Source organism: Staurois parvus, unplaced genomic scaffold, assembly GCF_062004578.1.
Source record: "Staurois parvus isolate SC_StPar_1 unplaced genomic scaffold, SC_StPar_1.0 ptg000007l, whole genome shotgun sequence".
Lineage (NCBI taxonomy): Eukaryota > Metazoa > Chordata > Amphibia > Anura > Ranidae > Staurois > Staurois parvus.
In genome coordinates this window covers 2656559-2678525 of record NW_028317803.1, presented here as the reverse complement: position 1 = coordinate 2678525, position 21967 = coordinate 2656559, and the positions used below count along the sequence as shown (strand labels likewise).

At 40.4% G+C, this 21967-nt stretch overlaps 1 protein-coding gene across 1 annotated transcript in view; it reads right to left on the bottom strand.

Moving 5' to 3' along the window:
• Positions 1-335: 335 nt before the first annotated feature.
• Positions 336-21967, bottom strand: part of LOC149474280 (protocadherin-9) — a 495964-nt gene continuing 474332 nt past the window's right edge. Inside the window, exons 3-4 of the mRNA XM_089668333.1 lie at positions 2498-2578; positions 336-1328 (exon numbers count right to left, since the gene is read on the bottom strand). Coding sequence (XP_089524459.1) covers positions 1146-1328; positions 2498-2578 — 264 coding nt within the window. The 3' untranslated portion in view covers positions 336-1145. The remainder of the gene's footprint in view (positions 1329-2497; positions 2579-21967) is intronic.

Sequence of the window (21967 nt, the reverse complement as noted above, 5' to 3'; positions counted from 1 at the left end):
CAAGATAAACTGTCAGAAAGTATTTTATTAAGCTGTACTTGTTGAAACGTCTTATTTGTATAAGGGCTGAATTGTTGCTTTGCCACACCTTTGTATAATGGAAAAGTGTGTCTCTATAAGCAACATTTTTTTTTTACTCTATTTCTAAAATTGTGATCCTTCCATGCTTTCACACATTTCCTCCCTCATCAATTGATTTATGAATACCTGGCTACATTAATTTGGCATATTTCAAATAAATGATGCTTTTCAAGTTACATTTTACTTTTTTTGGGCGTTACATTTTTATTAAGTTAAAAAAAATACAAAAATACACGCAAATGATAGTTCAAGTAAAATATTTTTTAGTTGTTACATTTTTGTTGTTTTACATTTTTTGGTGAGCGAGTAACAAAAAAATGCCTTTGCATTTATATTAAGAAATACAATTTCTCTTCAGAAAGCTGAATTTCTACAACATACAATTACTGATCTACTGTATATTTTACATCAGATTGTAACAGAGTAAATAAATGCCAGTCAGTAATCCCAAAATAGACAAAAGGGAATTACAAGTCAATTTTTTGTGCAGTGCAAACATGTTGTGGAAAATTCTACAAGTAATATAAACCATACATAAATATAATAATATAAATATTAAGATTGTACTACTGTTCTTTCACACTCTTTAGGAGAAACGTCTATAGTCACATGGAAGTCTTTACATCCTTCATAGTGTTTCCTTGGAGAATATCTTGAGAAAGCAGGCCAACATGAGAAGTGGAGTTTTTCTATCTATAGAGAATAGGACTTGAATAATGTTATCACACTTGGCCATAAGTTGGCCATACAATTCAGCTTTCTGCTATAAATGAGTGTTTGCATTTTGCATAATACAACCAACAGTTGAATAATTGTAACTTTATGTTTGTTTGAATTGCTTATATGATTGTGTTGATACAGAAAGTATATGCAGTAAGGTCATTTTTATGAAAGTCCTCAATATCCTGTTCTTGTTTTTTTTTTTCCTTTTTTAAATAAGTGCTTTTCAATGCTGTGCTTAACAGTGTAATAAAAGCACTAAATTCTTCTTTTATATGCAGATGTTGCTGTGCTGCAGAAAGAGTTGCTTGTATATTGTTGCAACGTTCGCTCTCCTAGGAATCCTACTGTTGAGGTTCAGATTGGAAAAGGTGTTCATGGTTCTTGTGTAGGAGTCGAGTTTTCACCCTCCACAGGTCCTGTAATTGAGAGGGCTTCATCTTATCTTCTTTTGTTGGCAGGCTGAAAAAGGAGGACGTTCTCATTTTTACATGCATCTTCATGAATGTCTTTACATAATGGACTTCCTGTGGAAAAATATACAGTTAATAAAATTTGAACAGAAACATAGTAACAAATAAAAAACATAACATTCAAGGCATTCTCATGGGACAGTACTTCATAACACTCCGGCAGGGAGAATCTGGAGGTTTCAAAATGTATGTTTATCCTAATGTGTCATTCTTAGCTAACCATTGTCAACCATAGTGAAGGAAAGCATATGCAATATTTATCACATGTTCTATCTCCAGAATCAAAAACAAAATTGCTATGAACACCACTGATAAATCAGTACAACTAAGGATAAGAAAGTGTCACCTCATGCACCATTGTAAGTACAATAACTTTCTTAGCTTGTCAAACTGGGGGTAGAAGTGAGTGTAATCAAGACACAATCACGCATTTCAATATGTGCATTATAATTTTTTTATGGCAGACCTACTCCATTATTTAACAGTCCAACCATGGCTCAAAATTCCCTACCGCCCCCCCCCCCCCATGGCTCACCCTTCCCCAACACTTAAAGAATAACTTTATACTTACCTTTATTTTCCAGGTGTCCTTGGTCCAGTGACACCAAAAGATCTCTTCATCCTCTCCCAGTGGGTAAACCCTAAATGTTGCTATAGTATAGCTATAATCGTGTGGGTCAATTGTAGATCTTACAGGAAGCAACCTAAATGACTCTAGGTAGCTCTTGGTTAGTGGATCTATGATGGACAGTGCCAGAGAGAGAGAAAGTTTTATCCATAGGTGCTTTTACTTTAACGAGAGGCTGGGCAGTGCAATCTTTAATTTTTGCCCAAAGTGGACTTTTCTTGGTCATTTCTTGCAACATGTATTTACGTATGTTTCTTGTTAGTCTACAGGACCTACCCTTCACAATGCATATGCATGGTTCAGTTCTTGGCGTACTTCTAATTTAATATACATTTATTTTAAAGAAAAAGATCACAAAATTAATTTATAAATCATTAATGAAAAATAACGTTTAGTATCACAAGTAAAGCTAAAATTGTATGTCAGTTCTTAGACAAGAAACAAAGATAGATGGATAGATCAAAGGATGGATGAGATAAGAAAGAATGGAGTTAAGAAAGTCTGGAGGGGAGGGGATGAGAAGGTAAATGTAAATAAATAAAGAGATGGAGGAAGGATACATTAATGTGGGTGATGTTTCTTGTATAACTCTTACCGGAAATTTTTCTTTACAAAATGGCACACTTTTCTTCTGATTCAGTTGGATCTTTGGCAGGGTCTTCATTTGATTAAATATCTATAGACATAAGAGAACAAAAAAAAATAAGTAAAAAAATCCAGGTTAATGAAATAGACATTATAAGATGATAATTATTAAATAAGTACTACAATGTGGGCATACACAAGTACAAACACATGGAAAAAAGAACTTACCTTCTAGATCTGAATATGGGTATTGTCCAGAGAATCCTATAACCACACTGAAGCCAATTATCGATATCAATTAATTCTCACATTCTTCATAGTGGGTGTGAAGAGGTGGCCTTCATGTATCTCACTGGTGAGGGTGCTCAGCTGACCCAAGGTGCCAAACAGTATCTCCCAATTAGCAAACAGCAGATATCTCCAAGCAATTCCCATGAAATGAGAATCTCATGTTTCTTTGATCCCTGCTTTTCTTGATGACATCATCTTCATCTTCCATTGTTGTCATTAAGTAGTTGAAAAATGTCCCACACCTCTGCACCATGACTTATTGTGGCCATCACATGTTTTTTCCTGTGGCACCAGCTTGCTTTTCCACCTCTTATTCTATTCCTATTCCTATTCCTACCACTATCATCTGTATTTCCTACTCTCGGCTCACCACTAGACCCACACCTTTTGTCCTGTTTTTGCCAGTATTCTGTACCCACCAATGAATTATTCACTTTTTGCTCCATGTTAATCTCCCATTACCTCTCCAGTTTCGTCCCAGCTTGCACTACAGTTTGTGCATCCCACCATCCAAATCTTGACTACTCTGTCTGAAGTTAGCATCAGTCCTCTCCTTACCACTGCCACTAGTCACCACACCTAAAATTCCCCAATACTATTTTATAGCTCATTTCTCTCAATGTTTTTTGAGAGAATACTACCCAAACATCTATTTACTTGACACAACTACTGCACCCATTGAGAGGAAACACAGAAAAAGTAGCACTATCTGTGTTTATTCATCAAAACCCTTTTGGCCTTATCACTATTATGGCAGATAATTGTGGATGACATTGCAATACATCTCTGTAACTTTGCACACCACAAATTGTAAACTGCCACCTTCACCTGATTACAGAGCAACAGAATACTAGTAAATGAGGTACCAGACAAAGCTGCAATCTGCTGAGATGTGCAGAAATATTTAATAGCACTGTGCATCGGTGTTAATTTAAGGTCACCTAAGGGCTTTGGTAAATCAGAAAATCATAATTCACATAAGAAATATTCTCTTGTAGCACTTCTTTTATGACTGAGGCCTGTGTCTGGTCTGTGTTTGAGAAGCATCCCCCCCAATTCATGTGATCCTTATCAGTTCCTAACTAGGACGGAGAAGAATGCTCATTTGACCATCTCCCTATAAATTTAGATTAGCTCATGGGGGGAGGTCACAGACGGGGGGCGGCATAGTCACAGATGAAGTGCAGTTTTCTGTGTGAGTGTGGTTTTTGTTGGAGCTTGAAGATGCAGTTGAACACAGCAATTGAACTAAAGCAGGGTAACTCAAGCAGCAGGAAGATACAACAACAAGAAACTCTACTGCGCGCTGAATAGACTGCAAGCAAACACCCTGGGAAACATCTCCTACAAGTCTGAGTCCCACTCTGTGTACCTTTGTAATATGCCACCTCTATTCCTTCTTTTCATATTACTATCCTGCGTTCCCAAAATCTCATTTCTTTACCCCTCTGCTCCACCAAAACTTATACATCTCACCCTCACTGCTACCATCTCCCTACTACTGCTCTCATCACCTCCTACTGATACTTTACTCTCCTGCTGACCCAAACACCAGGACTGGAAGGCATGTACACTCGTGTACATCCTGCTCCCATGTTACTTTCCTCACCCTTCTTCTTCTCCTAACCTCTGGGGATATCTTCCCAAACCCTGGTCCTCCAGTATTTCACCCCCACACCAGGCATCCTCTTTCTTCCAGGAATAGCCGCAATCCCGTCAATTTAATATCAGTCCCCGTGCTCCCAAAAACCACCCTCCCTGTTTCATGTGCACTCTGGAATGCCCGCTCTGTCTGTAATAAGCTCACCTCTGTCCATGACCTTTTTGTCTCCAGCTCCCTTAACCTACTAGCAATTACAGAAACCTGGATTCAAGCAGCAGATTCTTCTTCTCCCTCAGCACTTTCCTATGGAGGCCTCCTCTGGACCCACTCACCCAGACCCAGTGGTCGGAAAGGAGGTGGGGTTGGTTTGCTTCTATCCCCAATGAACACCTTTCAAGTCTAACCCTCCCTCTCTATTCCTCTCTTCTTTCGAGACTCACTGCATTCAGCTGTTTTCTCCCATTTCTCTGAGGATTGCAGTGATCTATCGGCCTTCTGGTCCAGTGTCATGCTTTCTTGATGATTTCTCCACCTGGCTACCCTACTTTCTCTCCTCTGAACTACCCACTTTCATTCTCAGAGATTTTAACATCCCCATTAATGTCAACAACCTGGCTACTTCCCAACTCTTCAACGTAATCTCATCTTTTGCATTAGCACAATGTATACAGTCCTCCACTCATTCTGATAGGAATACATTAGACCTTTTTTCTCCCATCTTTGCACTCCCTACAACCTCACAAACACCCCCTTTCCTCTCTCTGATCACAATCTCATCACCTTAACAGTGTCCTCGTCTTCAAACGCTTATCCCTCCAAGCAGCAAACAATTACCCGCAGAAACCTTCACAACTTGAACCCTATTCCTTTCCACTTTGCAACTGACCAACTCTGACAGAATCTCTCCTCTGTCCTGCCCTGACCTGGCCACGGCTGTCTACAACAGTTTGCTTCATCCACATTAAACTCCCTTGCTCATCTAACAACGAGAAGCATCAGGCCACAACCTTTACAACCTTGGCAGACTGACGGCACCAGAAATCTTAAACAACATAGTCGTGCGCTGGAGCGATTGTGGTGTAAAACCAAATCTCAGCAAGCATTCACCCAATATAAATCTGCTTTCTTAACATACAATGCCTCCCTCCATGCTGCCAAACAAGCCTACTTTGTCACTCTCATCAATAGCTTGTCATCCAGTCCTCATCGTCTCTTCTCTACTTTTAACTCCCTACTTTCTCCACCTCCACCCAGTACCTCACTCACTGCTCACGAGTTTGAAAATCATTTAAAAAACAAGATTGATGCAATTCGTAGGGGCATCGCCACTGCACAGACATCCATCCTACTTAACATACCTTATACTAAACCTTCCTCAACACTTTCCTCTTTTGACCTTGCTACAACCGAAGAAGTCACTAAGGTTTTCTCAGAAGCCCATCTCACTACTTGTCCCCTGGATCTTGTCCCCTCACAACTACTACTGTCACCCTCTTCTTCCATCCTATGCTCCCTCACTCACATCTTCAATCTCTCCCTTTCTAACGGTACCTTCCCCTCCCCTCTAAAGCATGCACACATCACTCCCATACCTAAAAAGTCCTCCCTGGACCCCACCAACCTGAACAACTTAAGACCCATCTCCCTGCTGCCATTTACCTCTAAACTCCTAGAACGCTTAGTCTACAATCGCCTGAGCTCCTACCTCACTGACAACAACCTTTTTGACCCTTTACAGTCTGGCTTTTGCTCACTACATTCCATTGAAACTGCCCTAATAAAACTCACTAATGATTTACCAACTGCTTAAACCAATGGCCACTACTTCGTTCTCTTACTACTTGACCTCTCTGCGGCTTTTGATACGGTTGACCATCCCCTCCGCCTCAAAAAACTCCACTCTCTTGGATTCTGAGACTCTGCTCTTGTCAAGGTTCTACCTTTCTTCAGAGCTTGTGCATCTCCATGAGCTGGCCTCCATCTTGGTTTTCTGCAAAGCATGGTGGGAACCTTTATGCCTTCAGGCTTCTGCGGCTCCTCCTCAGAAGGGTGTGGTTGAGCACATTTAAACCTGCTGTCTGCAAGTGTGCTCTGCACTTGTGTCCTGTATGTTGCCCTGTTGCAAGCGCTTGTGTTGTTCCCATTGCTCTCCTGGTAACCAACTCGGCTTGGACAAGACTACTCTCTGCGTTAACCCTTTATCTGACCTCCCGTTGTTGAACCCGGCCCGTGACCTGAGTCTTCTTTGCCTACCGTCTAGTACTGTCTGCTCCATTGTTATTGACCCGGCTTGTCTGACTACTCTACTCGTGATCCCATCTAGCTCCCACCAGCTGTACGCCATTGGCGGCAGTCGTTATCGCAGCTGGGGTCACTCGGGGGCCGCGACCTGGTCTCAGGCTGCGTCAAGTCCATCCCCACCATCAGGGGCCCTGGTGAAGGGTAGCCTGGGGCTTAGACTCCGCGCCCTGAGGGACTCTGGTCTGTGGGTAGTGGCTGTCGTCAGTCGCAGCGTGACCGTACCATAGGCCTGCCTGCCCATTCCATCGTTCCTGCCCTGACAGCTCTCTCCTGGTTCTCCTCCTACCTATCGCAGCGCTCCTTCAGCATTACCTGTAATGCTGCCTTCTCCTCTTCACTCCCTCTCTCTGTAAGGGTTCCTCAAGGTTCTGTCCTTGGACCCCTTATCTTCTCCATCTACACCTCCTCCCTTGGTCACTTGATAAACTCCCATGGTTTTAAGTACCATCTCTATGCTGATGACACACAAATCTATCTTTCTAGCCCTCACCTCACCCCTTCAGTCTCCTGTCGCATTACTAACCTACTAAGTGACATATCGGCATGGATGTCACTCCACTTCCTCAAACTCAATCTTTCCAAAACTGAGCTCTTAGTATTCCCCCCAGCCCGCCCCCCCTCCCCTGACTTCTCCATCAGGATCAATAACACAATCATCAGTCCCTCCCCTCATGCCAGGGTACTAGATGTAATCCTGGACTCCCATCTGTCCTTTCAGCCCCAAATCCAATCGCTGTCCAAATCTTGTAGACTTCACCTCCGCAACATCTCCAAGATACGGCCGTTCCTAACCTCGGAAACCACTAAGCAACTTATTCACTCACTTGTTATATCTCACCTTGACTATTGTAACTTCCTCCTCATTGGCCTACCTCATCACATGCTATCCCCTCTTCAGTCTATCATGAATGCTGCTGCCAGACTCATCCACCTTACTAACCGTTCTGTATCAAAAATAAATAAATGAATAAAGACAAATTTTATATATGTAAAAAGTCTGTGCAATATCCGCAGTGATATCTGGTAAGGTGAATACTCTTCTGAAGTATGAACTGCCTCGAAATAATAGCAATGCGCACTCACCAGAAACGCATGGATTATGCGCATTTAGGAATAATCATCCCAAATATCAGGTCCATCGAAGGCCGGGTGGTGGGCGTCCTGCTCAGGGTGGGTCATCAATAACACCAAGATAGATCCAGAGGTCCCCTTAAGGCTAGTCAGATAATCCTCACTGACAGTATTGTTCCCTCTTCTGGCTGGTAAAGGCACCCTTTCTGTGGGAATGATAGCTCCAAAAAGGAGCCCCAAAAAACAGGTGCCAGAGATAGTGTAGTATGTTCTTAGGTGATTTTATTGATCAAGTATAGCATTAGGGTAATATGCACATCACAACATAACTGTAGAAGTGAAAGACAGCATTACCCCAATAAAGATGGCCGCCGGGCCTCCTCGTGGCTCCAGCGGTAGGCAGTGACGTCACGCTCTGCACAGCTCCTCCTTAGGCCTTTCGTGCTGCAAGCACATCATCAGAGGGGAGGCTGTACAGAGGCGTGACCGACGTCAATGTAATATATAGGGGAAGACGGCGCATGCGCGGTTACCCGCGGCCATCTTCCCGTGGAGTCCGCAATGCGCATGCGCGCATACGCAAGCGCCATTTTGCCGTGGATCCGCAGTGTAAGTCATATGATCATGCGGACTCCACGGGAAGATGGCCGCGGGTAACCGCTGTCTTTCACTTCTACAGTTATGTTGTGATGTGCATATTACCCTAATGCTATACTTGATCAATAAAATCACCTAAGAACATACTACACTATCTCTGGCACCTGTTTTTTGGGGCTCCTTTTTGGAGCTATCATTCCCACAGAAAGGGTGCCTTTACCAGCCAGAAGAGGGAACAATACTGTCAGTGAGGATTATCTGACTAGCCTTAAGGGGACCTCTGGATCTATCTTGGTGTTATTGATGACCCACCCTGAGCAGGACGCCCACCACCCGGCCTTCGATGGACCTGATATTTGGGATGATTATTCCTAAATGCGCATAATCCATGCGTTTCTGGTGAGTGCGCATTGCTATTATTTCGAGGCAGTTCATACTTCAGAAGAGTATTCACCTTACCAGATATCACTGCGGATATTGCACAGACTTTTTACATATATAAAATTTGTCTTTATTCATTTATTTATTTTTGAGCGCTGCACTGTTTCTTGTTACATTTATATACGTATATTTTAAGGGTACTGTGGTTACCTGAAGTGTTCCAGCTGCTGTATACATTTGACAGCGCTCACTACAAATTGCTTTATTAACCGTTCTGTATCAGCCACCCCTCTCTGCCAATCCCTCCACTGGCTTCCCATTGCCCAACGGATACAATTTAAAACATTAATAACGTATAAAGCCATTTATAACTCAGCCCCAAATTACATCACCGATCTTGTTTCTAACTATCATCCAAACCGTACTCTTCGCTCCTCGCAAGACCTCCTGCTTTCTAGCTTCCTTGTCTCCTCCTCCCATGCTCATCTCCAGGACTTCTCCAGAGCTTCCCCCATCCTCTGGAACTTGCTACCCCAATTCATCAACTATCGCCTACTCTGCTCACTTTTATGTGTATTGTGGAAAGATGTGTTAGAAAAAATAGTGAAAGTACCATTTGGTGTTGTGTGTTGAGGTGCATTGACAGACTATTCAAAATGAAAATTAATGTTTTTAAATACAGTATACATGTGTGAATGGCCCTTAGTAGCCACTTTCAATATTTTTTTCTATGCTTCCTTTAATTTCACAGCACTGGAAATATTCCTAGGAAGCAGCATCATCTAACTGAATCTGATTAGTCAACAGCCCATTTGCCTTTAGTAAATTAAACAAAAAAAAGCCGTGATTTACCTAAACATCCATACCAGACCTTGATGAGGGTCTGGCTTAGATTTTACAGGGTGCCCCAAAACAAACAAAAAAACTAAAAAATGTCATGGGTCCTCCCTAAAATCTGTGACAGGTCTGTTTTGTAATTTAAGGATTTCTGGAGGGAATTTTTTGGAATTTTAAAGCCTCCTTTAAAATAAAGTGGCCCCCACATATCCACCCTCCTACATGAGTTCCCCTGGTTTCTCATTTACAAAAAAAAGAAAAATGTAAACAGATACACTATATATTTGATAAAACCTTTTATTGTAAAAAGACCCATGATGCAAATACTTTGTTAATCATGCAGATGAGTGATGTAGATCCACTTCAATTACAAAGAACAATATCTGCCAATTTGCTGCAACAAAGCACATTAATTGCAAAGATGATGCACTCCCAATGGACACCAACCACAAATGACATTTCCCATCCCAACTGCTGATTTTTTTTTATTTTTTTTTGGGGGGGGGTCCTCCTTTATCATTTATTCCAGTCCCCTATCAAGAATAAAGGTCTGGCATCAATTTTGGAGGGAACCCTACATAATTTTTAAAACATTTTTGTTTTATTACACAATGTCATTGGTTGTTATGTTGCACCATAACAACCAATGACTGGATGGCTGCTGGTGTCATAGCAACCACCTTTGTCAATGGTCATTAGAACACAGTCAACCGGCCCATACATCATCCTAGATTGCTGGCCACAGGAAGTTACCAGATTCCTAGCAACCAAAGAGTGGGTGAATTCATGGTCCCGAGTAGAAAGTTCACAAAAGAGGGGGCAGCTTGCTCGCATGAAGTGTAAGTAAATTGTTCATAAAGTTTAATTCAAACAGCACATTACTTGTTATAACAACAGTACACAATAAAGAATAATAATAGCGCATTAAGCCTATTATATATTTCACTTACCCTGTTGATAGTGTTACTCTCCTTGATAGTAAATTTAAAATCAGGATAATACAGGTATTCTGTCTAATCTATCAAAAAGTAATTATTAATGTGAATAACAATGTATAGGGATTTACAGTGCAACAAAATGTGTAATGATAGTATTGAACATCTGCACTTTAATAGTTAATTGCTCAAAGGAAACAGTAGAATGTTGCAAGTGGAACATTACTAAGTACCCATTTGCCATGTTACCGCTTTGCCCTAGAAAGTAGATGAACCATTGGTGCTTTACAGTGCCCAAAGGTGTCATAAGATACTATTAAATAGATCTGGCTCTACCTGCATAGAACAATGTTGTTTATTTTCTGTTTGTACAAGCTATTTATCCTGTAGTAAGCAAGTATTGTATAATGGAAAATGATGAAGACCTGCCTTGTTTGCTGTACCTGATATATGTTTGATATGACCTTAATTACCTTCAAATTCAGAGATTGTCTTTTTAAAATTGAAATATAAATGGATAAAGTTCGATTGCGCAATTTTACCAGTTTACAGGTCTAAAATCAGACCTGTCAATATGAGTCCATGAGTCATTTGAAAGAGCTATCAACTATGCTACAAAACAAAGTAATGAAAAATAGGAGCACTGAGGCAAACATATTTTAATATCCCAACTTGATTCATAATTTCACATTTGCTGTTCAGATTGAGTGCTGCATCAGTAAAAAAAAACTTCCCCTGACAGTATTAGATATAAAATGATTATAAGATATGCCTATGTATGCTTATGGCCAAATGTGAATGGTACTAATTGTGATAATTGTGCGTAGAGATACGGACGCTGACAATCATATTTGTATCATACCCTACAAATATCATTCTCACTCCGTCAAGTCCCCCCTCCCTCTTGGAATGGAATGTGATCTGTGTGTGTGTGCACTGGGGTCACAAGTGCATAAGGCACAGCTGGATATGCTTCATGGTTGTAACCCCAATTAAGCCTGGTGCCAAAGGGTTTTATATAACTCAGTCGTCACCTGACATGAAACATTATCTCAGAGTGGCCATAAAATGCAGATCCCACTTGAATCACTTTTTCATACAAATTCATAAACTTCAACAGGAACTGAGCACATTAAAATAAAGCATATATTCAGATAGGTCATTTTGATATGAGTCACCTGACACCTTACATCCCTATGTGGCATCTACAAGAGAGTAGAGAGCAATATAGTTTTATCTGGAATGATAAGATATGCCATATTTCATGTCTGAACGTTCAGAATATGATTCTGCATATTAATCTGCCAGTGGCTAGGATGCTACATGTACATATTGAAGGTTATTGACCATGGTATAAACTTGGGAGAGATTTGGTCATAGCCTGGGTCCCTCGCCTAAGACCCCTCCCCAAATGAGGCTATTGGCCCTTGGCTTCAGTAGACACCCCCTGCTGGGACACTAGAAAAAAGGCGGTCATGCCTGGAGAGGAAGAAGAGAGTCTCCCTTTTAACATCAGGAACATCTTTGTGAGAAAGGCAACCTTTTTTGTTCAGACACTTGGACTCTTGCTTAAACCAAGGACTTCTGCAAGTATCCTACCTTCTGAAACGTCTTTCTTTTATCTCTCTGTTGTGTTATTGCTCTTTCATATATATATATATATATATATACAGTTGCAAGAAAAAGTATGTGAACCCTTTGGGATTACGTGGAGTTTTGCATGAATTGGGCATAAAATGTGCTCTGAACGTCATCTAAGGCACAACAATAGAAGAACACAGTCTGCTGAACATAATACTACACAAACATTAGATGTTGCCATAGTTTAATTGCACATAACATGTAAACATTCATAGTGCAGGGAGGAAAAAGTATGTGAGGCCCTAGCTTAATGACTTCTCCCAGAGCTAATTGGAGCCAGCAGTGAGGCAACCTTGACTCCAATCAGTGTGATGATATTGGATGTGTTGCTGACAGATGTCCTGCCCTTCAAAAACACACACCTGTTTTGGGTTTGCTGGTTTCAAGAAGCACTGTCTGATGTGAACCATGCCTTGCAGAAAAGAGCTCTCAGAAGACCTACGATCAAGAATTGTTGACTTGCATGAAGCTGGAAAGGGTTACAAAAGTATCTCCAAAAGCCTTGATGTTCATGTGCCCACGGTAAGACAGACTGTCTACAAATGGAGAAAGTTTAGCACTGTTGCTACTCTCTTTAGGAGCGGTCATCCCGTAACAATGACTGCAAGAGCACAGCGCAGAATGCTGCATGAGGTAAATAAGAATCCAAGAGTGTCAGCTAAAGACCTACAGAAATCTCTGGCACATGCTAACATTTTTGTTGACACATCTACAATAAGGAAAACATTAAACAAGAATGGAGTACATGGGAGGACACCACGGAGGAAGCCATTGCTGTCCAAAAAGAATATTGCAGCATGTTTGAAGTTTGCAAAAGAGCACCTGGATGTTCCACAGCACTACTGGCAAAATATACTGTGGACAGATGAAACCAAGATTGAGTTGTTTGGGAAGAACACACAACACTATGTGTGGAGAAAAAAAGGCACAGCACACCAACATCAAAACCTCATCCCCACTGTAAAACATGGCGGAGGGAGCATCATGGTTTGGGGCTGCTTTGCTGCCTCTGGTCCTGGATGGACTGTTGTCATTGATGGGAAAATGAATTCCAGAGTTTATCAAGACATTTTGCAGGAAAACGTACGACCATCTGTCCGCCAACTGAAGCTCCACAGAGGATGGGTGATGCAACAGGACAATGACCCAAAGCATACAAGTAATTCAACAAAACAATGGCTGCAACAGCACAGAATACGCCTTCTGGAGTGGCCCAGTCAGAGTCCTGACCTCAACCCGATTGAAATGCTGTGGCATGACCTTAAGAGAGCGATTCACACCAGACATCCCAAGAATATTGCTACAGTGAAACAGTTTTGTGAAGAGGAGTGGTCCAAAATTACTCCAGATCGTTGTGCAGGTCTGATCTGCAACTACAGGAAACGTTTGGTTGAGGTTATTGCTGCCAAAGGAGGGTCAACCAGTTATTAAGTCCAAAGGTTCACATACTTTTTCCTCCCTGCACTGTGAATGTTTACATGTTATGTGCAATTAAACCATGGCAACATCTAATGTTTGTGTAGTATTATGTTCAGCAGACTGTGTTCTTCTATTGTTGTGACTTAGATGACGTTCAGAGCACATTTTATGCCCAATTCATGCAAAACTCCACGTAATCCCAAGGGGTTCACATACTTTTTCTTGCAACTGTGTATATATATATATATATATATATATATATATATATATATATATATATATATACTGATTACATCTTGTCTGTAAGTAATTTAATTGCACCATTTTTACCTTTTTAGTAATAAATCCTATTTTCTGAAAATTGTTGAAACTGTCTCTAAAGCTTTTAATGCAAACTAAAAGAATCCCTGTCTCTGAAGAGTACTACTATATGTTGTAACCCTCTGCGTACATCTGTCTGCGGTGGCAGTGTGTATACAGATGCTTATTCATATATCATAGTGTTACTGCTAAGATTTGTGAGTTTCCTCCTTCTCTGTAAAAAGGTGGTGGTGGCAGTGTGAAGGGTTAATTGTGTAATTAACCTGACCCAGTAACAATCGCTCTCAGGCTGCTGGCACACAGATTGTGGTCCAGCGAGCTGGAAAATCTTTGTGCAGGGCGCATCTGAGAGTGGCATTGTTACGCAAGTGGCAGTGCGGTCTTAGATTGGCTGGTCCTTCGGTCACAAGTTGGTGAGAAGGGCTGGGGTCTGACGCCGCGCCCATCACACTAATTATTCTGGGGATACTAGAAGTGGTCACCGCTTACAGACAGATGTGTTAATCTATGACAGTCATGCACTTTTTCCCTCCTAACTATTTTAAATACCATTAAATCTTTATTAAATGTGAAACATGCTTGCCCCATTAGCCAATCTAATGGGTCATATACATGAACATCAGAATCAGAAAAAATATAATATGCAGTATGTTTCCAAGTGCTTCTGATTTGCTATAAATTTCTGTTGTTAAAGGAGATGCTTCAAGCTTATTACGAGTTGCATTGAGCTGCTTCATGTTGCTCTTAACTGTTTTTACATTTTAATTGACTGTTAAGTGGAAGAACAGCATCCTGTGTACATGCCAAAACAGACGTACATTGCCTTCTACATTCAGATAATTATAAAATTACAAGTAGTCATTATAAAGTACAGTAAGCCCACATTTACACTTGTGTGTTGTGGCAACACAGTAAAATGCATGTTTTACCTTGCATTACAATAATGCGCATTATGGTGCACTGCCCTTTATTTTGATTGATGCTCCAATGCACATGCACAGAAAGTCAGAATGTGCATGCATTATATTGCAACTTAACACACAGATACAAAAATTATGTGTATTGTGGAAAGATGTGTTAGAAAAAATAGTGAAAGTACCATTTGGTGTTGTGTGTTGAGGTGCATTGACAGACTATTCAAAATGAAAATTAGTGTTTTTAAATACAGTATACATGTGTGAATGGCGCTTAGTAGCCACTTTGATATTTTTTTCTATGCTTCCTTTCATTTCACAGCACTGGAAATATTCCTAGGAAGCAGCATCATCTAACTGAATCTGATTAGTCAACAGCCCATTTGCCTTTAGTAAATTAAACAAAAAAAAGCCGTGATTTACCTAAACATCCATACCAGACCTTGATGAGGGTCTGGCTTAGATTTTACAGGGTGCCCCAAAACAAACAAAAAAAACTAAAAAATGTCATGGGTCCTCCCTAAAATCTGTGACAGGTCTGTTTTGTAATTTAAGGATTTCAGGAGGGAATTTTTTGGAATTTTAAAGCCTCCTTTAAAATAAAGTGGCCCCCACATATCCACCCTCCTACATGAGTTCCCCTGGTTTCTCATTTACAAAAAAAAGAAAAATGTAAACAGACACACTATATATTTGATAAAACCTTTTATTGTAAAAAGACCCATGATGCAAATACTTTGTTAATCATGCAGATGAGTGATGTAGATCCACTTCAATTACAAAGAACAATGTCTGCCAATTTGCTGCAACAAAGCACATTAATTGCAAAGATGATGCACTCCCAATGGACACCAACCACAAATGACATTTCCTATCCCAACTGCTGATTTTTTTAAAAATTTTTTTGGGGGGGTCCTCCTTTATCATTTATTCCAGTCCCCTATCAAGAATAAAGGTCTGGCATCAATTTTGGAGGGAACCCTACATAATTTTTAAAACATTTTTGTTTTATTACACAATGTCATTGGTTGTTATGTTGCACCATAACAACCAATGACTGGATGGCTGCTGGTGTCATAGCAACCACCTATGTCAATGGTCATTAGGACACAGTCAACCGGCCCATACATCATCCTAGATTGCTGGCGACAGGAAGTTACCAGATTCCTAGCAACCAAAGAGTGGGTGAATTCATGGTCCTGAGTAGAAAGTTGTTGAATTTAGTGGCAGTAATAATACCACCACTAACTTTTTTACTTCTTGCAGCAATCAGAGTTTGGCTTTAGCAGGCAGGTGAACAGAATATTTAGATTTCTTGTATTGCAAAATGTGAACCTGACCTCTACGTACTCCCATAATTACAAAATGCTTGAAAAAGCAGCAAAAAAAGAAATATATAAAGAAAGAAAAGAAAAGCATATAAATATTTACCTAACTCCATGACTTCCTACAGACTTGCCAAGGGTGAGCATGATACTGGGTCTTTTTGTGGGATTCTGGGAAAGCTGAGGATCCCAAATGCAACTAGAATGCATGTAGGCACAGTGCTAATGCATCTTCTTACAAAATGATCATGTTCTGTTTTTTTTGTTTACTGCTTTCTTTTAATATTTCGTGATTGAAATATTGTTTTTATGTTTAGTGTACGACCCTCTTTAATTAATCTAGTATATGTAAAATCTTTAGGTGTGCTCTTTATGTGAGCCATAACCTTTGATAACTGAATTTCAGTCTATCTTTGGATACTATAAAATGGATAAAGAAAATTAGTACCAGAGGCTGCAAAAAATAAAAATCTATAAATTTTGTGTTGTCAGTATCACAACACTTTACTGGCCCATGGGTCAAAATAACCCTCTAGCTTTTTAGATGTTGAAATAACTGAAACAATATCCATTATCAAAAGACTGCTGAGGAGCATCAATACATAATGACAATTGCATTATAGAAGTGTGAGAACAGGCATTATTCCAAAAACAACGCTATTATCTCATTAATGTTCCTCTGCACAGAACACAATGCATTACTCATCAAGTCTAGACATTTTGTCTGAAGTATAAGGGATTGTGCTAGAAGCAGCATTTTGTATTTCAAAGATACAAAACCATGCTTTTTAGGTAATATACTTTTATTGTCTTCTGCATTAAATGTATTGTATCTCTACCCGCTCCTTACAAGAATGCTAATAGATGGTAAGTACATTTGAGAGCTTCTTGTTCAGCGTAATGATTAGTAAACGTGCTTACCTTATGACACTGGAGTCCTAAGCACAACTAAAAACTTTTTTAGGAATTTGAAAATTTTCCTTGTACAGTATTTGTCTTATCATTTAAAGCCCTTCTCAAGAATACATTTTACTCACCCACCTTTATCTGATCATTGGGTCAAAAAAATGTTTATCAAAATGCCCTTACTTACCTTATCTTCCAAAACATCTCCTCAGTTCACTTCCCGTTTGGGTCATTCTTTGGGTGTCCACGTCAGTGCCTGCATGATGTGAGCACTTACTAATGGATGTCCAGTACTGGGGCCCTCTCAGGATGCAGAAGAGGATGATAGGGATGACAGGGGACCAGCAATCTCATGCTCCATTGTACTGCTGAAAAGGCAGTGTCCCACAACCAGATTTGGCAGTAGAAAGGGACCTAGAGAGAGGACTTAGGTGAGTATATCTGGCTCCACAAGATAAGTGGAAAAAAGCCTATTATTATGGGTTAGAAATGGATAGAAGGCAGGGTTGGGAAATAAAAAGATTTCTAGCCTAGAGTGGGGATCCCCATTTCATCAACACTTTCACAAAGTATTACATTTACCTATCCTCACTCTTTCCTGTGAGGCCTACTAGAATCTGCTGCTTTAAAAGTATCTCCATAGAAAATAATGAGCAGAAGAAGAGTCCCCTTGGGTAACTTTTGAAGTGGTGGCTTTGCTGCTTTTAGTGGACACACAGCCAAAACACTTACTATGCTCTCCAGCTTCCACCCTCTTCTGATAGCCACTGATGACATCACCAACACTGTGCAAGAACAGAGAGCAGAGATTCTCATGGGTTTTAGGCTCATCAGGTATCCCAGGATCTTGCAGCAAGGCCTCCAGATGTCACCAGCACCTAGGCAAGTGCATAGGAAACTGATAATTTCTTACATTCTTATTCCATATTTTTTCTTGCTTTATTGCTTCAATCTTTTAAATCAGGAATGGGGGGGGGCTGAAAGATAAAGCACTGATACAATCAGTGTTGGTCTTTATTCTACCTGTTACATATACAATCATAGGTTCATACCTGTCACAGGTTCAGCAGAACCAGTAGGTTGCAAAACATCACCCAAATAGGTATTTTATAGCCTATTAATTCTGAAATAGCCAAACGAAGTTCCAGCTATATTGTTGTCATTTGTTGGATTTTAGTATATTCTGTCAGATGATATCAAAACTACTGAGGTAGAAACACATACACACACACGTCTAGCTATTGCACTTCTTTACCGTGTCTAACACATAACATTGATTTCTGATCTATGTACATGAACCTTTTGAAAAGTAGTTTACAAATAGATTTTTTTAATGAAGAGTTGGGAAGAATAACTGGTAACTTTTTATCAGACTTCAGACTGAAGTTTACAATTTTGCACTTTTGTATTGATTGCAGATGCTGGATGTGAGAATGTTACTGTTAATTGTTTTTCTTTCCAATATTTGAATGGAGATGTAAGAGAATGGCTTCCGTTTAAAATCATTGTTCTAAATAACTGATGTGCTCTACAAATCCATTGCAGCCACAAACAAGTACATTTACAAATGAAAAGTGAAAGGGATTGCAACCTACATTTTGCTAGGAAACAAAAATAAATAAATACATGTATAAATACTATAGTTAACACTATATGCTATATATATATGTATGTGTAAAATATAATAAATGCTATTATTAGTACTTCATATTCTGGTATCTGGCAAGTGGCCAGAAAGTGCTCTGAGTGTGGCCTGCAATCCTCCAGACCTCAATTCAGGTCTGAGGCACAGCAGCTTGCACACTTACTATGGAATGCAGTCCACCACCAGGTCCAGGAGGCGAATGAGTCAGATAGATGAATGAGTCAAAGGAGGGATGCCCTCCCACTCTACATTAGAAATGGTGCTTACCAAATATTAAGTCTACAGTACAGGTGTAGCCAACAAATTCAGAACTAGTGGTAAGCCTTCATATTAGACAGCTCTGCATTCGGTGCACCCACTGTAGCATAAAAGCACCTTGTAATTAAGCTGAATTCCAGAGAAACAGCCAAATGCATAGATAAAATACATTAGAGGAAGTTGTTTTATCTTCCAAAGGATTTGTATGTCTGTCCAATCACTGCTGCCCTGCCTGGCAGAGTAGATATACTGATTTTACTCAGCTGCAGTTAAAGGATAAGTTCACCTTTTAACAAAAAATTTAAATAATTTTTCTGCAGGTAACAAATGTGTATTTACTATTTTTTTGTTTTGGGAGCCTGGAAAGCATTGAACCAGTGATCAGCAGATCGCTGGTGCCATGCAGGACTCCTGCAGACCTCTCAGTGTATCTGTGTGCAGGTACCTCAGGCAAGCAGATAGACAGGAAGAATCAATGAACTACCACAGTGCTCAACAGTGCCGTGGTAGCACATTGAGAATGAATGTGAATGAGTGTTGTGGCTGGGTGGTCAGAGGCCATTTTTTTTAATTGAGACTGGGAGGACTTACAAGTTAAGGTAAAGGCCTTGTGCCATGAGTGATCTGGAATTGATTGGGACAAGATAATTTCCCAATTTTTTAGAGATGTTGTCCTCAAGGTAAATTTTGACTCAATAGTGAGGGAGTAGAACTGTGAGATTCATTTACATTCATGGATTTGTTAAAATACTGGAACACTGGGGACAGGAGAGTAGGGGTATGGGGAATATTTTTAGATTTTATAGAATGGGCGATTCTTAGATAGTTAATCATTCGGAAGGGGGTAATAAGAATTAATTTTGGATATATTGGAAAGAAGCTAGTTTGTTATCCATATATAGGTCTGATAAAGGTTATATACCACAATTTCCCCATCTAGTTAGATTAATGTGGTAGATTAAAGAATATAAGACATTAAGAGGAGTAGATATCATCTTGGAGGTTGGAAAGGAGTGCGACAGTAAGGTTGACCAGGCTTCCAGAGAAGCCTTGATACACAGGTGGTAATGGGAAGGTATTTACTGTTGATAGAGTGTAAAATGAGGTGATTCTGTGGTAGGGTTGGATAGTATAACTGGTATTCCATAGTGGTCCATGTTTTTTCTCTAGTTTGGTGCCACCAGACATATATCTGGTCAAGCAGTACAGCTAAGTAGTATGAGTATAGATGTGGGAGGCCTGCTCCCCCTCTATAAGATGGGTGAATCAGTAGATTAGTGGTTCATCTAGGGCAGTGGTGGGCAACCTTTTTTTTCAACTGAGCCAAATCTCGCCAAAACCACGATTGAAATTTATTTTGAGAGCCACATTTTTTAAACTGAAAATACATCCCCCATATAGTAATTCATCCCCCATAGTAATTCATCCCCCATAGTAATTCATCCCCCATATAGTAATTCATCCCCATAGTAATTCATCCCCCATATAGTAATTCATCCCCCATAGTAATTCATCCCCCATATAGTAATTCATCCCCCATAGTAATTCATCCCCCATAGTAATTCATCCCCCATATAGTAATTCATCCCCCATATAGTAATTCATCCCCCATAGTAATTCATCCCCCATATAGTAATTCATCCCCCATAGTAATTCATCCCCCATATAGTAATTCATCCCCCATATAGTAATTCATCCCCCATAGTAATTCATCCCCCATATAGTAATTCATCCCCCATATAGTAATTCATCCCCCCTATAGTAATTCATCCCCCATATAGTAATTCATCCCCCATAGTAATTCATCCCCCATATAGTAATTCATCCCCCATATAGTAATTCATCCCCCATATAGTAATACATCCCCCATATAGTAATTCATCCCCCATAGTAATTCATCCCCCATAGTAATTCATCCCCCATATAGTAATTCATCCCCCCTATAGTAATTCATCCCCCATAGTAATTCATCCCCCATAGTAATTTATCCCCCATATAGTAATTCATCCCCCATATAGTAATTCATCCCCCCTATAGTAATTCATCCCCCATATAGTAATTCATTCCCCATAGTAATTCATCCCCCATAGTAATTCATCCCCCATATAGTAATTCATCCCCCCTATAGTAATTCATCCCCCCTATAGTAATTCATCCCCCCTATAGTAATTCATCCCCCCTATAGTAATTCATTCCCCATATTAATTCATCCCCCATATAGTAATTCATCCCCCCTATAGTAATTCATCCCCCATAGTAATTTATCCCCCATATAGTAATTCATCCCACATATAGTAATTCATCCCCCATATAGTAATTCATCCCCCATATAGTAATTCATCCCCCCTATAGTAATTCATCCCCCATATAGTAATTCATCCCCCATAGTAATTCATCCCCCATATAGTAATTCCTCCCCCCTATAGTAATTCATCCCCCCTATAGTAATTCATCCCCTCTATAGTAATTCATTCCCCATATTAATTCATCGCCCATATTAAGTCCCCAAGCCCCCCCTGTGTCAATTCACTTACCTTTGCTCCGCGCGTTCTTCTCGCTGTGTTCCCGCGCCGTTCTGGTCTTCAGGGCGGACTGTGAGAAGAGAGGAGTTCGTCACGCTGCCCCGCCTACATCCTGGCTGCCCCGCCTACATCCTGACAGCTGCAGAGTCCTGACTTTTGGGGCGGCCGCCCGAGAGGAGGGAGGGGAGTGGGCTCCCGGCACACAGAAGAGCCGCATTTAAGTTTGTAAAGAGCCGCATGTGGCTCGCGAGCCGCAGCTTGCCGACCACTGATCTAGGGCATTTAGATTCCCAGAGAAAATGGGCCAGTTGTCTCTGGACTGCATGAAAGAATTTAGAGGGTGCTGCAATGGGAAGGGTCCTAAAGATGTAGAGCAATTTAGGCAATATGAACATTTTCAAAGCAGCGATTCGACCCAACTTAGAGAGGACATATGACCGGAGGGATAGGAGTTCCTTTGGTAGGGATTGAAGGAATGTCTTATGATTGTGTTAAAAAAGTTGGGTAGTTGAG